This window comes from Marmota marmota, unplaced genomic scaffold, assembly GCF_001458135.2.
Source record: "Marmota marmota marmota unplaced genomic scaffold, marMar, whole genome shotgun sequence".
Lineage (NCBI taxonomy): Eukaryota > Metazoa > Chordata > Mammalia > Rodentia > Sciuridae > Marmota > Marmota marmota.
Window position 1 is genome coordinate 13,332,194 of NW_025999990.1, and position 14,908 is coordinate 13,347,101.

The 14,908-nt window shown below is 36.6% G+C and overlaps 1 protein-coding gene across 12 annotated transcripts in view; it reads left to right on the forward strand.

The window, feature by feature from the left end:
- Nucleotides 1-14,908, forward strand: part of Tcf4 (transcription factor 4) — a 348,091-nt gene that overhangs the window by 1,511 nt on the left and 331,672 nt on the right. For 9 of the 12 annotated variants that reach the window (XM_048806164.1, XM_048806170.1, XM_048806169.1 and 6 more), the window contains exons 2-3: nucleotides 383-474; nucleotides 2,113-2,185. In XM_048806164.1, coding sequence (XP_048662121.1) covers nucleotides 403-474; nucleotides 2,113-2,185 — 145 coding nt within the window. In that variant the 5' untranslated portion in view covers nucleotides 383-402. The remainder of the gene's footprint in view (nucleotides 1-382; nucleotides 475-2,112; nucleotides 2,186-14,908) is intronic. The other 3 variants (XM_048806171.1, XM_048806173.1, XM_048806172.1) reach the window with 1 other exon arrangement.

Sequence of the window (14,908 nt, forward strand, 5' to 3'; positions counted from 1 at the left end):
ATCGTTTGAGTAGTTTCTCTTTTCTCTGTGATCCACTTCAATTTCTCGCTCCTACCTCCTGTTGCATAAAACGCATGCGCTGAAGAGCGCTGCCCCCTCCCCCCCCCTTTCCCGGATTTGGTTTTAGAGTGGATTGTTACCAGTTGATCGTCTCTTGGAAATACAATCTCGCCTTTTTTTTTTTTTGCTATTGCTGCCTATTCCATCTTAAAAACAAAACAAAACAAAACCCAACAACTCTCCCATCCCTCCCTCCTTTCTACCTTAATCCCACCCGCCCCCACATCCCCACCCCCAACCCCCCAGTCTCCAAAAATCCGATTGTGTTTTCTTCAAGGATTGGGACTGGATTTTCTGATTGCGGTTATTTCCATGTTTCTAGGTTTGTGTGATTTTGCTAAAATGCATCACCAACAGCGAATGGCTGCCTTAGGGACGGACAAAGAGCTGAGTGATTTACTGGATTTCAGTGCGGTAAGAAAGAACGGTGGAAACTAACAACAGCTGTGGAAAAAAAAAAAACAAAACCCCAAAACAAAAACCCCAAACACTTCAGCTAGAAACCAAGAGTACTTTAAAGGACAGGAATGATTTTTAATTGGCGGAATCCTTGGTCAATATGAAGGTCTATTTGACAAGTTTTAAACTCGTTTTGGGGTGTGATGGACGATTCAGGCTTTTTTTAGAATCGAATTACTTGCCTTGAATTCCTTACCCACCAGTTCCCCCAAATAATGGAATATCACCCCAGTGGACAGGAAAAATAGGCACCCCTAAAACTGCAAACCACCACTAAAACTTGGCCACATATGAACACTGAGAGTACCAATACTTCATGCACTACTCCTTGTCTTATTTATTTTTTTCTAGAAATGGAAAACAGAAAATAGACCCAGTAGTGTCTTTAAAGTTTTAAACTGATGATGCTTGTGGATTGGTAGGACCAGTAGTTCTCCTAGTTACCTCTTTTCCTGGGATTCTGAAAACTCCTATGTATGTGCTGAGCATACATTCTTTAGAACCCTTTGGACTATTTTTGTAAATTTCATAGTCCTGAGATCAGCACAAAGAGGAACTTACACACTTGTGGAGTTTTACTGTACTTGGTCCTTCTCCATCCCCTCTGCTTCCCTTTCCTAACCCAAGTTCCCAACATGTCAGGGGAATGAATTCGATTTTAATGCCAGATGAGTTTGGTGTAAGATGCATTTGTAAAGCAAAATAAAAAGAATCCACAAAACACACAAATAAAATCCAAACCGCCTTCTAAGTGGGGCTCTTTCATGTTGCTGCTGCTGCTGCTGCTGCCGCCGCCACTGCTACCACTGCTGCTCCTCTTGTAGACCTTCTTTTGGAGAAATGGCTTTCGGAAGTTTTGCCAGGAAACGTAGCCGTAGGCAGCTTTGCAGCCCCCTTTCTGCTTGCTGCACTTTCTCCATTCGTTTCTTTGCTTTTCGCAGGCTCTTGACTCAGGGAAGGTGTGCATTATCCACTAGATACGTGGAAAAGAGGGAAACCAATTAGGGTCGAAATAAATGCTGGAGAGAGGGAGTGAAAGAGAGTGAGAGTGAGAGAGACAGAGAAAGAGAGAGAGAGAGAGAGAGAGAGAGAGAGAGAGAGATGCTTCAAATTGCTCTCATGTTAGAGACGAAATGAGAATTTAGTGCAGGTGGCACTTATATTTTTATTTGGGTTCACATATGACAGGCAAATCCTGTACGGGATGGAAATGGACATTGCCACGTTTATGGCCAAGGTTTTCAGTATAAAACAAACAACTTTTTTTTTTTCTCCTTTGTCAAACTAGTGTTTTCTAGAAAGGCTGCTACCCTCCAACCTGAATCTTGATAACATGGGGACTGTGTGTGTTCAGAGGGTAGCAGTACTGCTTAGAAATAGTATGCCCGAGGAAAAAGAAAGAACAGTGGTAATGAGGAGGGGGTTTTGAAAGGTTGTGCCTGTTTTAGCTTTAAGTTGGCTGGTGATGTATTTTACTAAATAAACCCTTAGCATAATCTCTGAGTTATTTGGTAAGAGTATGAAAGATCTTTGATGAACTCTCAAGGCACAGTGTCTTCTTATTAACTGTAATATTTCTTTGTTTCTTTTTAGATGTTTTCACCTCCTGTGAGCAGTGGGAAAAATGGACCAACTTCTTTGGCGAGTGGACATTTTACTGGCTCAAGTATGTAAATTCTTTTCTTAGTGTGAAGTTAAATGTTCCTAGCTGTTTATTTACTCATTGCATATTTTTGGCTCTGTTGAAGTGTTCTGAAAAAAGTCATTGAATTGTTGTCTATAATGATATGGTTATCTCATTATCCATCAGTAATATAACTTACATAAAATGTTATTTTCTGCAATTAAAATTGGACCTTTTTTTTAAAGTCAAGAAAGTGGTCTTAAAATTCCGTCACTCAATTACAAGTGATTTTCTAATATAGTTCTAATCAAACACGTGAAGATAATGCCAGTGTTGACATGGGGAATACATTAATGTTCCTTATTTGAAAATAGAGGGGGAAAAATCTAACTTTCATAAAAAGGGGAAATCCCTTGTAAATAATATCAGTTATTAGGTACTGTGTACAATTAACCCTTTTAAAGCAACGAGCACTTAATTTTGCAGATGAATGCTGCCTAGTAAACCGTAGCTGTAAATAGCCTCTTGCTAAGCTGAGAAGCTAAATATGAATTCATTTCTACTTAAAATATCTTTTTTGATGCTTTGGCTGTTTCTTTTCCCTCATCATTTACTTTTGCAAAGAATTTTTGCTATATTTAAAGTTGCAAATTTGGGAGGACTTTTAACATTTTGTAAATGAAAGATCTTTGGGTGATGCTTAAAAAAACGATAGCGGTATTCACAAAGGAATCTGTGCACAATGATTATCTGGCATCTAAGGAGTTTTTAGTAGGGACTGTTTGAATGTCTCTTACTAAAAGTGAAGACTGAAAACATGATATTCATATAAGATGTATTTTTTTTGTTGTTCAATGAATTTTAAATAAGGAGTCATACATTGTTGCCTGCTATCCTTTAATTCCGAGGCTTAAATCCATTTATGCCTGTTAAACAGCTGCAGTATTTTAGGAGTTCTGGCAATGGTATATAACAGTACATTAGGCAGAGTACTATTCTTAAGTCAGACTGGTAAATGTTGACATCTTTGAGTCTGTAAGATGCCAGTGGAGTTGTCTATCAACTATAAATATAATTTCACATCTCTTAATTTTCATCTGGTGCAATAGCAATGAAAGAAATCTGTTCACCTAGATAATTTGTGTAATTGGTATATTTTTGTGCAGTAAATTGAAAGCTTTTAAAAGTTGCTCATTTTGAAATAAGTAACTTCTACTGACCCCCTTAAGTCTAGGGAAATTTTGTCTCTAAGTTGATTTTTATATGAGATACCTCCTATAGTTATATTTTTGGGTCCTCTTTGATTAAAAGTACTGTTGAAAATGTGTTGGTGCTTTACTCTCTTAGACCCTAATATTTTCTATCTGAGGACATATTTTTTTTGTTTGTTGCATTGTTATTGCATTTCTGTTTCTATATGCTGTTCTCTTTATAACTTTTAAGACAGAAAATATTAATATGAATGTTTGAAGCAAAGCTGAGTACAATGAGTACAAGTGTTTAGATTGGTTTTTCATGTTAGGCACTGTCAAAACAGTAACTAACTTTATTTCTGACAGTAATTTTCTTAATGTTTTACTTAAGAAATGTGTTTTTAGTTTAAATCTGAAAGTAGATGTCAGATAGACATAGAGATGGACTACTTTCAAAGTCATTGTGAAATACTTGCTTCCACTGTTGTAAAGATGGACACATTTGGAATGACTTAAATGTATTACTTTAGATATGGTTTAATAAATGGAGGTGAGTTAGAGGTATGACATATACTAGACAGCTGTGTATATGGACCATTTTATATACACATATTTAAATAAGGTCCTTGCTGTAATGTTTAAGTGTTCATAGAGAGTATGGGATAATTGAATATATATTAATGTATTTTGGTAAGTAATCATATATCAAAACTTACACAGTTAAGACGATGATGTGTGTGTACATAGATATGTTTGCTTGTGTGTGTGTGTTTATGCATACATAAACATAAGAGAGAGATTTTGTCCTTAATGAGCCATGTTACAGTATTTCTAATGACTGTGAAGTAGATATCCAATGATTATTTTCAAGGTGTTGAACTTAACTTACTTTGTTTCAGCAGTGTAGTTTTTAGGACCAGATGTTTACTTGTAAGGGTAGAAAGTTATTGACTCTTTTATTCTGCCTGTCTGATTGAAAACGCAGGGTGTTCATTCAGTGCTGCATGATGGTGACTGTAGCATATAGGATGCAGATTGGAATGTTTATTTTCCTCATCTATGAAGACATATTGGAACACAGGGTTAGTGAAGAAGATGACTTATATTCTACTCAATAAAAGATAAATCTTTCTGAAGCATAACAAATTTTTTTAAAAGTCACAAAGCTACACTTTGCCCTTTAACTGAAAGGATGAACTAGGAACCTTTGGACAGAGAAATAATTTTCTAAAGTTACTTCAAGTTAATATCCATTGTCCTGAGTGGACTCAGATGTCACTTTCATGAGTAGCTTTGAAACTTGGATCCAGGAACTATAAGAGAGATGAACTATAAGTAAACTATATCTAGTTGAAAATCAGCTATATTTTTTTCAGAGTGAGGCATGGTAATATTTCATGCTTAAAAGTTCCCAATAGCTTCTGATTCCATTAATACAGGATGCTCCATCATGATTTGCAATGTGAGAACGAAAATAATGTGTGGCCATATTCTCTTTAATCTTTCATTTCACAAACATGGTTTTTCCTACCACCTTAAGAAATGGGGAGGCTGCTAGGGAGAATGGAATGTAACCTGAGCTACAGCCTGACATTCCCAGGGAGCATTTTTCACATGAAAGGCTTTTGTCAACCCAGGAAAGGACCTGCAGTTTTTGTTTGATGTTTGCAGGTGTTCAGCAGAAAGCAGTAAAACAATTCAGCCATGATGGTCCAGAGCCTCCATGACCTTCACAGGGAGAATTGGTGGGCTCTGGAATTATTTTCACAAAATAGTTATAACCTGTATGATAATTTATACAAAGGGATTTGATATCCATTATATCATTGATCTTAAAGCCAACAAAAAGCATCCATATGCCTGCATGATTGGAGAATTGTTCTCATTAAAAAGTAGGATGACAGAGTTACCAAAAGAAAAGAAAAAAAAAGTTGCTGAAGTGTTCATAATTTTTGATCAGGAGAGGCTTAATTTTCTGATATAAAAACTATGTCTACTTTATTTGGTTACATTTGAGTCCTGTGAGTACAAGATAAACATACTATCTCATTGGCATCTTTTTAAAAGTAGTTTTAAAGTTGGGCCAAAAATTATGTATACTAAAGAACTTATTGGTCCGATGTGGTCACATGTATTTCCGACTGGTCTATGATAGATCTTTCATCTTCCTCCCTTAGTTTAGAAGTTGATCTTTAAGCAGCCTTGTAGCTGTTTAGTTTTCCTTAGGTGGTCAGCAGTTGTTAAAGCCTGCTCAACAAACTGGTGTTTGAATGATTAAGAGCAGTGGTGAAACATCTCATTCAAGAGAAAAAAAAATTTCTTGGCATTCATATAAGTTAGCTAACTTTTATTTGCATGACAACAAAGAATGTCAATTAAGTAAATTCAGTGAGGGGAAAAATAATGAGTAAATAATTTTGTCTGATAGAGAAAATTCAAGTGGTCAATATCCTTAAATCATTTCATCAGTATCAATTTGAGTTTATGGTGTGGTATGAAAAAATTGGTCTACCCTTGAAGAGTATTTGTTGAGGACAGCTAGTGGCTATCCCTGTGTGTGTGTGTGTGTGTGTGTGTACCACTGAACATTTCATAGTGGTCATGTAACTTTTTGTAAAGGGCACAGCAACTTAATAGATTTTTTTAAAAAAAGTACAGTGTTATCAGACACTCATTATCATAGAGCCACAGAATTTGGGGGATGGAAACCCCCAGAAATACACTGCCCACAACCTTCAGTGTTTAGCCAAAGAAAGCTGAAGCCCAAGTTAGGGAACTTCTAGACTGTGCCATTGTTATTCTAGAAAACTACTTTTGGTTTGCTAGTTCTTTTTGGCCCTGCAAACCCTTTGTTGGATATAGCATTGGCTTTACAATTGTTTTCCTGTCATTTGACCTGCATAATAGGCTAGTAGGATTTGGGTGGTGATATTTGTCCCTGTAAGTGCTTCTGTATGTGCATGTGCCCTCTGTGTGCTTTTCTCAGGTTTGGAGCAGAATTTTGGATTATTGATCATTCCCTTTTGCCTGGTCTCACCTATGCCTATTTGCAAGAGGTTGGGTAAAATATCCCAGTGTGAGTGAGTAGTACACTGACAAAATTGAAGTGCTCCTTAATGAACCAGGTGGTGTGCTCTACACTGTGTGTGTATTGTATTTTTAATTTGCTTAAGAACTCAGTAAGATGCCAGGGTCCCATTTATAGGTGAGGAAACTGAGATACAACTTGTTTCAAGGCAGCCAGTAATAAAATTAGGTTTTAACCTCAGGTGTGGCCAGCCCAAAGTCCTCAGTACTTTCCATTCATACACATGTGCACAAGTGTGTAGGCAGACACTCAAGAGTGAGCTCAGTTTTTCAAGAGCAGATAGTTATAGAGTAGAATATTGAGGCTTGGCATGAAATGCTATGGTCTTTACAGTAGAAAGCCATTTTTTAAAAAAAACTTACTAAAGGTAATGATATAAAGCATACCCAATACTTTTCCTGCCTTACTATCCAAATAAACTACCCTTGTAATTCATTTTTGAAGGATTTCATTGTGACTTAGAATTAATTCCTTCCTTCCTTCCTTTTTTCTTTTTGAGGTACTGGGGATGGAACCCAGGGCCTCACACATGCTAGGCTCTGGGCTCTATCACTGAGGGACAGCCCCAGCCCTTATTTTATTTTGAAACAGAGTCTCCCTAAATTGCCCAGGCTGGCCTCAAACTTGCAGTCTGAAATCCTCCTCTGTCAGACTCCTGAGCAGCTGGGATTACAGGTGTATGTCACCATGTCTGGCTGATTTAGTATACTTTTCTCATGTTATTATTTTTTAAAAAAGAAAGTATAGTGAATGTTTTTAGAGTTGCTGTGTTTTCATTCTGTTATCTACAGGGTGCTAGTGAAAATATCTTATTTACAACTATTTTTATGTATGTAATCAAGTCAGAAGTTGAGGTAGCCAAGCCTGACCTGTTAATAGCTAAAAAATCAGGATCTCCTGTCTTTATGTGTAAAAAAAGTATATAGTTCATTGTTAGGTCTTTGAACATTCAAGCTCAATAATCCTAAATTCAAACTGCATCACTAAAATAAGCAGTTTGGAAGTTTTGATGTGTCTATTACCAGACATGTGCTTAAAATGTTAGTTTTCTAAATTCAGAAGGAGGAAGCAGTACTCTATTTGACACTGACTTCAGTAAATAAAATGCATTAAACAAGCATAGGGATCCAAGAACTCTCGAGACAGAAATGCTTAACATTTTTGACAGTGTCAGCAAATCATCCCTACCCTACTATTGTAATGAGGAAATCACTTAAATAACAGACGAACAGCGAAGTCACATAAACATATATAATAGAACTATGTAATGAAAGTTTATGCTGTTAATTGCTCGAATCTGTCTTAAATGCTCAGAATCATGGAGCAGTAAAGACTGTCATATAAACAGTTTTGTTTTGAGCTTAAAATTATTCCTTTTTGCTTTCATCTGCTATGATAAACAAAGTAATTTTGTAAGCTTTACAGATCAAACATTTACTCCTAATGGTAAACTACATTTTATATTGGAAGTTTGCAACCTCGTCCAAGGCATGGAGCTGAGTCCTGGTGGCCTCAGGCCTGTGATTTTCAGTGTTTAGTATTATGATGCTATTTAGATCTGTTCCCATAAGCCAAGATAACAGATCTTAAGTTGCCTAATAAGGAACATGGTGTGTTTTGAAATGTTCTTCAGTTTACAAGTCTTGAACCAAAGTGTACTTGGCCAAAACTGAAGTATCTATATGTGTATCGGTTAAATTAGATCTTGTACAGATGTAGCATCAAAATGAAGCCAGGTAGGAACAAAAAAAAAATCTCCCCTTTTAGTTTTTGTATTTTATGAGCTATTTTTTATGACCCAGTCGGTATTCTTCCAAGTTAATTAGACAGTGCTAAGTATTAGAGAAGTAAAGCACATTATAGGTTTTTTTTTTTTTTAATAAGGTGGTTTTTGTTTCTGGTTTCTTATTACTTGGAGTAAAATTCTCCAAATTGACCACCACATTTACAAGCTAATGTGTGAGCTGTCCTTTTCCTATGTGTGTGAGCCTATTTAGACCAACACAAGGTGTGGCACAGGGTTTTAGGATACTTTTGCACCATAATTCTCTTAAAGATTATGAGAGACACATAAGAAAGTAGTAGTTTAGTCTTTAGAGAAGATTGGTTAGCACTTTGTTTTAAGGAATATATATATATATATGTGTGTGTGTGTATATATACATACACAGAGGGAGAGAGATATACACATATATTTATTTATATTAGACTCTCAGGAATAGCAAAAGTGTTGAAAAGGTTGTCATGTTTACTTTCATTTCAAAAACAAATAAAAGCCCAGTTAATCAGCATATCAAATACCCAGGTGTGTTTAAAATCAGTTTATGTGGATGAATTTCAGGGCTGTAAGAAAGTATTTAATTTAAAGGTGCAGCCGCACGATTGTTCAGGAGGACGCTTTTGTACTTTTGTGTGACAATTAACATTTAATGAATGACTTTCTCGACTGCCATTGGTGGTAATTACTATATGTAGTTTATTAGCTGTGATCCATTGTTGGATGTGCCTGTATTGATTTGTTTTGCAAACAACCCTTCACACGTGCGGCAGTATTTGTAATGGTACTTTTTAACAGAACCTGTTTCATTTGCTGATGCCGATATTGCCTCTAAAAACTTTAGCTTATAAATCTCATGTACTTGAATGCCTCTTTGATCAGAGTCATTGTAGTTGAATCCGTAGACTTCTGTGCCATAAAAATTTTACATGCAGATCCTCAGGGAATCCCAAAGAAATCACACCATATTTTTTTCAAGGAAATAATTTATAGACCCTCGGATGTACAAGCGAATTTAGAGATGCTCTATTAATTTTTAGATAAGGAACCAAGGTTTGGGGAGGTTGAAAGTCTTTCCCCCAAGTCCTGTGGTTGGGAATGGCTAGACCAGGACGCACATGCACACGCTCTGTGCTGCTTTTAATTAAGGTTCAGATTCCATCCGTTGGTATCAACTGTGTGTTTATTAAGAAGAGGAGAACTGGTCTAATCTGCCATTTCTGAAAACGTAATAAAAGTTGAGATTGTGAGAGATGGTCTTCGTAATCCGGCTCACTTGTCATCGCAAGTTCTCATTTGGCTGAGGCAGTTGACGAATAACTGTTAAAATGTATTGTGTTATTAAAAATAACAAAGTAAGACCCATGATTAAATATCAGGGCTGTAATTTAATCTCGGGGGTTCTGGTGCTGTTCATAAACCATTTGGCTTTTTTCTGTAACAGATGACGTCAAAATGCAGCTTGATTGAGTTATGGCCCTGGCTTCAGGGGCACCTGCCCGTGCCGCTTACTACATGGCCTGTCAGCATTCCCATTACCAACTGTTTTTTTCTCTGACATTTTTAACTTCGAATAGTTAAACTAGACTGATGGTTGGCATATAAACTTTCAGCCCTATGGGAACAGACTATTTTCTCAATAAAACAGAGAAGGTGGTGACAAAGCCCCATTATAGGGTACCTTTTAGAATGTTCTTCCTTGCTTTAATCTTCCAGTAATTTAAACATTCCCTTTTGGGGTACTTAGCTGAATTGTAAGGCATCCAAATGCAAGGTTTTTAATCTCAAATTTCCCAAACCAAGACTTAACTGCAAAGTCTTTAGAGGATTGTTACATTAGGAAAAGACGTAGCCTCTATGGAGAATATTGAAATTATAGCTCTGGACAATCCAGTTTTCATATTGTGTAAAATACTGAAGAGTAAGACATGAAAAACGTGCAAATTGGCAGTCCTTGTCAGTAATTGCTTTTATATTCACTTAAGATGAGTAAAAATTGGTAATGAATGGTTAGGAAGGTATATTTACTTTTATCACTAGCTGGAGATGGTAGCATAGCTTTAGTTTTGCCCTTGGGTTTTAATATGTTGTGAGTGGAGATAGGATGTAGCCTGTGATCTAGCTAGCTAGCTGTTTATCTCCATGTTGTAATTCTGATTGATGGCTCCTCTGATATGCTTTTTAGTACATGCTAAGTTCACAACCCTGTGTTAGCAGTTGTAGGTAGGCATAGGCTTTGTGCGAGGAAAAATCCTGCCCTTGGAGGGCATCTAGTCTAACAAGAAAGAATAGAAAATTTCACACACATAATTAGCATGCAGTGTTCAGAAGACACAATAATGTGGGCATGTAGAGAAATGCAAGCTGACTTCTTGCCAGGGAAGATCAATAATGAAGGGTTAGTGGACTCTCTGACCTAACTGGAAAGAGGGACTGAGTTTGTATCAAGATCCCTACGAGGGGCTGGGGGTATAGCTCAGGGGTAGAGCACTTCCCTAGCACCTGAGGCCCTAGGTTCAATCCTCAGCACCATATAAAAATTACAAAATTTCAAAAATTTTTAAAAAAGGGACAAATGAACAGTAATTGTCATTGCCTCCCATAGTGTCTGGTACTAAATTTGAGAGNAAAAAAAAAAAAAAAAAAAAAAAAATCACTGTGAACCAGGGGCAGAGAGACCTGAATGGAAATGGTAGATTAAAGAGACCATTAGGCCAGAGACAGCCTTATTCTTTACCAGTCTTTGCTCTTTAGAGGATTTGGCTCTGGACTAGAAACATAGTGTGCTCATCTCCAGGAAGACATCCCTGCCATGGATATGGAATTTTGGTTTCTTTCCTGATGTTAGATTTTCTTGAGCTTGTTATAGATTATAATCCAGTTTCTTCCAAAAGTATGTTTTAAATGTTAATATCCGGGATAGAAATTGAGGTTTTTGTGTTCCCTGTTTTGAATTCTTCCTGGGATATCATTTGGCAGTGGAAATTTTCTCAATCCAAAATGATAGCTACTTTGGAGAAAATTATTTATTTAACCAAACTCTGAAATCTGGGTTATTTTGCATGCTGTTAAGAAGCTTATTCATATTGATAACATCTTAAAACTGAAAAAATAATTCAAAACTCACCAGTGCAATTCAGGATGGGTTTCCACTTTTTCAGAAAAAAGCACTACTATATTTAAAACATTTTAAGATGTGAAAATTAGCATTACAATTTTTATTATCACTGCCTTCACCATTACTAGTGCTACATCTTTTTGTTGTTGTTTAAAAACTAGCAGGGAATGTGATAGCTAATATTGCCATATATTAATTTAGAAATGCATTTTGAAAATTGTCTCAAAGATACTGATATCTTAGCCAAGACTTATAAAATGTTTGTAAAAACATTGTGGAATGGGCAGATACACCTTTGATTAAATCTAACATAATTATTATCACAAAGAGGAAAAAAAATATGTGTGTGTGTGTATACTGCCCTTTCCCCAAGTATGGATGGGTTGAGATGATAGTTTTTCTCTCTGTGATCTATATAAATTTCACAATACCATGTACTTCAGTGAGGCCACAAATTCATGTGATGGTTGATATTGGCTTAGGAAAAATTTATTAATGAATAATTCTGAGTGCTACAGAGTAAGAGAAAAATTTTATTACAATGAGAATATTCTCGACAGATTAAAACAGTTTTTTTTTGAGATTCTATGTATTCTTCAACCCTTTTCTTCACTTTCCATAATATTAAGGATTTTATACTAGAAATATTTTGAGCCTTATAATTTTAAACACAGTAAAAAAATTTTGGTCACCAGGTAGTAATAATATTTTAAGACTTAAGTTACACTTTTGAAAAGAAAGATGAAACACTATCAGTTTTAATCCTTGGTTGGATAATTGTTCTTTGTGTGTCTTCTTGAGCACCATTGTTCACTAACTGATGATGTTGCATACCTTTGAGGCTTTTTTCCCCCTATTCTCTTGTGAGCACTGTGGTGTGATTCTTCATTTACTTACTTTTTTTTTATATATCTTCATTTTATTTATTATTTTTATGTGGTGCTGAAGATTGAACTCAGGGCCTGCATGTGCAGGTAAGCGCTCTACTGCTGAGCCACAACCCCAACCCCTACTTACTTTTTTTTTTAAATATTTTTTTTAGTTGTTGATGGACCTTTATTTTATTTATTTATTTATATGTGGTGCTGAGAATCCTGGAATCGAACCCAGGCCTCACACATGTGTGGCACTCACTCACTGAACCACACCCTCAGCCCTATCTACTTACTTTTAACTGCTAGGTTGCTAGATTAATTTTCTTCTGACATCTAAATTTTCCCTGATTTTACTAACGTTTTATTATTCTTTAATTTATTTTTTGATGCACACACAATTTCTCTTTTATATGGTGTGTACATTTGCAATGTTGCACTGGCAAAGGAATTCTGTGCATTAATCCTAAAAATTTTGGTACAGTGGATGAGAGGTAGTCTGTAATGGCCTCAGCCTTGATTGTGTAAAGAATGTTGAAAGGTTCAGAAAAATGAAGGAGATGAATACATGTCAAGTTATTATTATTTTTTTTTTTGTCAGTGGGAATGTATTTCACTGGTATAATGACAGCTTTATTAAGAATGATTAACTCGCAGCTGGGTGTAGTGGCTCACACCTGTAATCCCATCTCCTCAGGAGTCTGAGGCAGGAGGATTGCAAGTTTGAGGCCAGCCTGGGTAACTTAGCGAGATTGTTTCAAATAAAATAGAAAGGGTTGGGGATGTAGCTTAGAGGTAGAATGCTCCTGGGTTCAACCCCTAGTGCTACCAAAAATCAGTCAATAGATCAAAACAAAACATACTGCTTCTCCCATAGAATGGTTAACTCCTACTCATTTACTGCTTTTGCACATTTGCTCATTCATCATCTAAAAGTTTTTGAGAGCCCAATACCAGCTGCCATGCTATACCATGCTAGATGCTGTAGTGATATAAAGAACAAATGTCAGCCTCTGCTTTGTGATTGGCGCATGCGATGCTATGTTGGATGAAAGTTCTACCATGATTCAGTAAGAAAGTGCTTTTCAAATAGGTGTTACAGAAATACACAAGTAGACTTCTTCAAAGACTTTTAAAAAATGTGCAGACTGCATATTTGCAAGAAAACCCCAAATCCTAGAATCTGTATATATGGATGTCTATGTGAATCTAAAGAAGGAGGATAGATTAGACTGGTTATGGAAATTGGACCTTGAAGAGTATTGTTGTAAATGCACTCTCAAATTTAGTACCAGACACTATGGGAGGCAATGACAATTACTGTTCATTTGTCCCTTTTTTAAAAATTTTTGAAATTTTGTAATTTTTATATGGTGCTGAGGATTGAACCCAGTGCCTCATGCATGTGAAGCAAATGATCTACCACTGAGCTATAACCCCAGCCCTCCATTTGTCCTTTTTGCATAGACATTACAAATGTGGATTTATGTCAGTTTACTGCTGGAGCACTAGATAAATATACTTATGTTTTTTTTTTATTCCTACAATTGAATTTTTAATATTTAAAAATTTACACATAGTAAAATTTTATTTAAAAATTAAATATTTATTGAGAATGTAACATGTGTCGGGGTCAAGTGCCAAGTGCTGGAAATGAAATGTTGAGCAAGACAGATATATATGTTCCTGAGTTGCCTAACTGGGGGAGGCAGACATTAATGGCATAATCAACCTAAAAAATTATCAAGTTCTACAAATATGAGAGGTGTGTGGCAGGAGAAGAGTCTGCGATAAGGAAATCTGAGCACGCTGAGCAGTCAGGACGGGCACTTGGAGTTGGGCATTCCTGAAATGAAGTCTGATGGATGAAGGGGAATTAAATAGGAGCAGTGGACTAGGGTAAAGGGTTTCGTGCAGAGAGATCAGGTTGCACTAGTAGGGGAGAACTAGGTTGGAGCTGAGGCTGGGGAGCTAGGAGCGCCCCATCCCACAAGTCTGAGCAAAAGGGAGCACAGCCACAAGACCTTACTGAGCACACCTTTGCAGTGTGCTGCTGATCCAGTTTGTCCCTGGGAACACTCCACAGTAGCCTGGAATGCAGACCCATAGGGTGGATGACCCACACCAGAAGCCTCTACAGATGTCCCTACATGAGACAGGCTGCTGGTTCAACACTGTAGCTGGTGAATGAAGTTGGAAAATCCTTTATTTGAAATCCATGCCTTCAGCTTGTTGGAGAGCATTTGTGGTGGGCATTTGCTTTTATTGTTTTGGTGGTGGTGGTTGTTGAAACTTCCTAAAGCTCTTTAATACTTCCAAATGTACTTCCCAGCCACCATGGGCTGTCTTTTGCCTTTTTAGCCACCAAGTACTACAGATGTGCATTTTGTTTTCCAAGCAAAGTGTTAGGTTGATTTTGCAATCTGTTCTTTGAGGATGCATAGGTAGAAGTGGTTAAATAAATGGTCTTCGGTAATTGTTCACCACTTAGGCTTCTTATAGCTTATGCTCTCATTACCAGTAAACACTGCTTTAGACCTGTTGAGTTGAATTCTCTCTCCACAGTATGGTGTCAGGTAGCACAGCCATAAGACCTTACTGAGCATGTTTGTTGAACTTGAGGAGGGTGGTTTGATTTATGTGACATTCTATCTGGGCTGGCAACACTGTTACTTGAATATATATATATATATATATATATATATATATATATATAT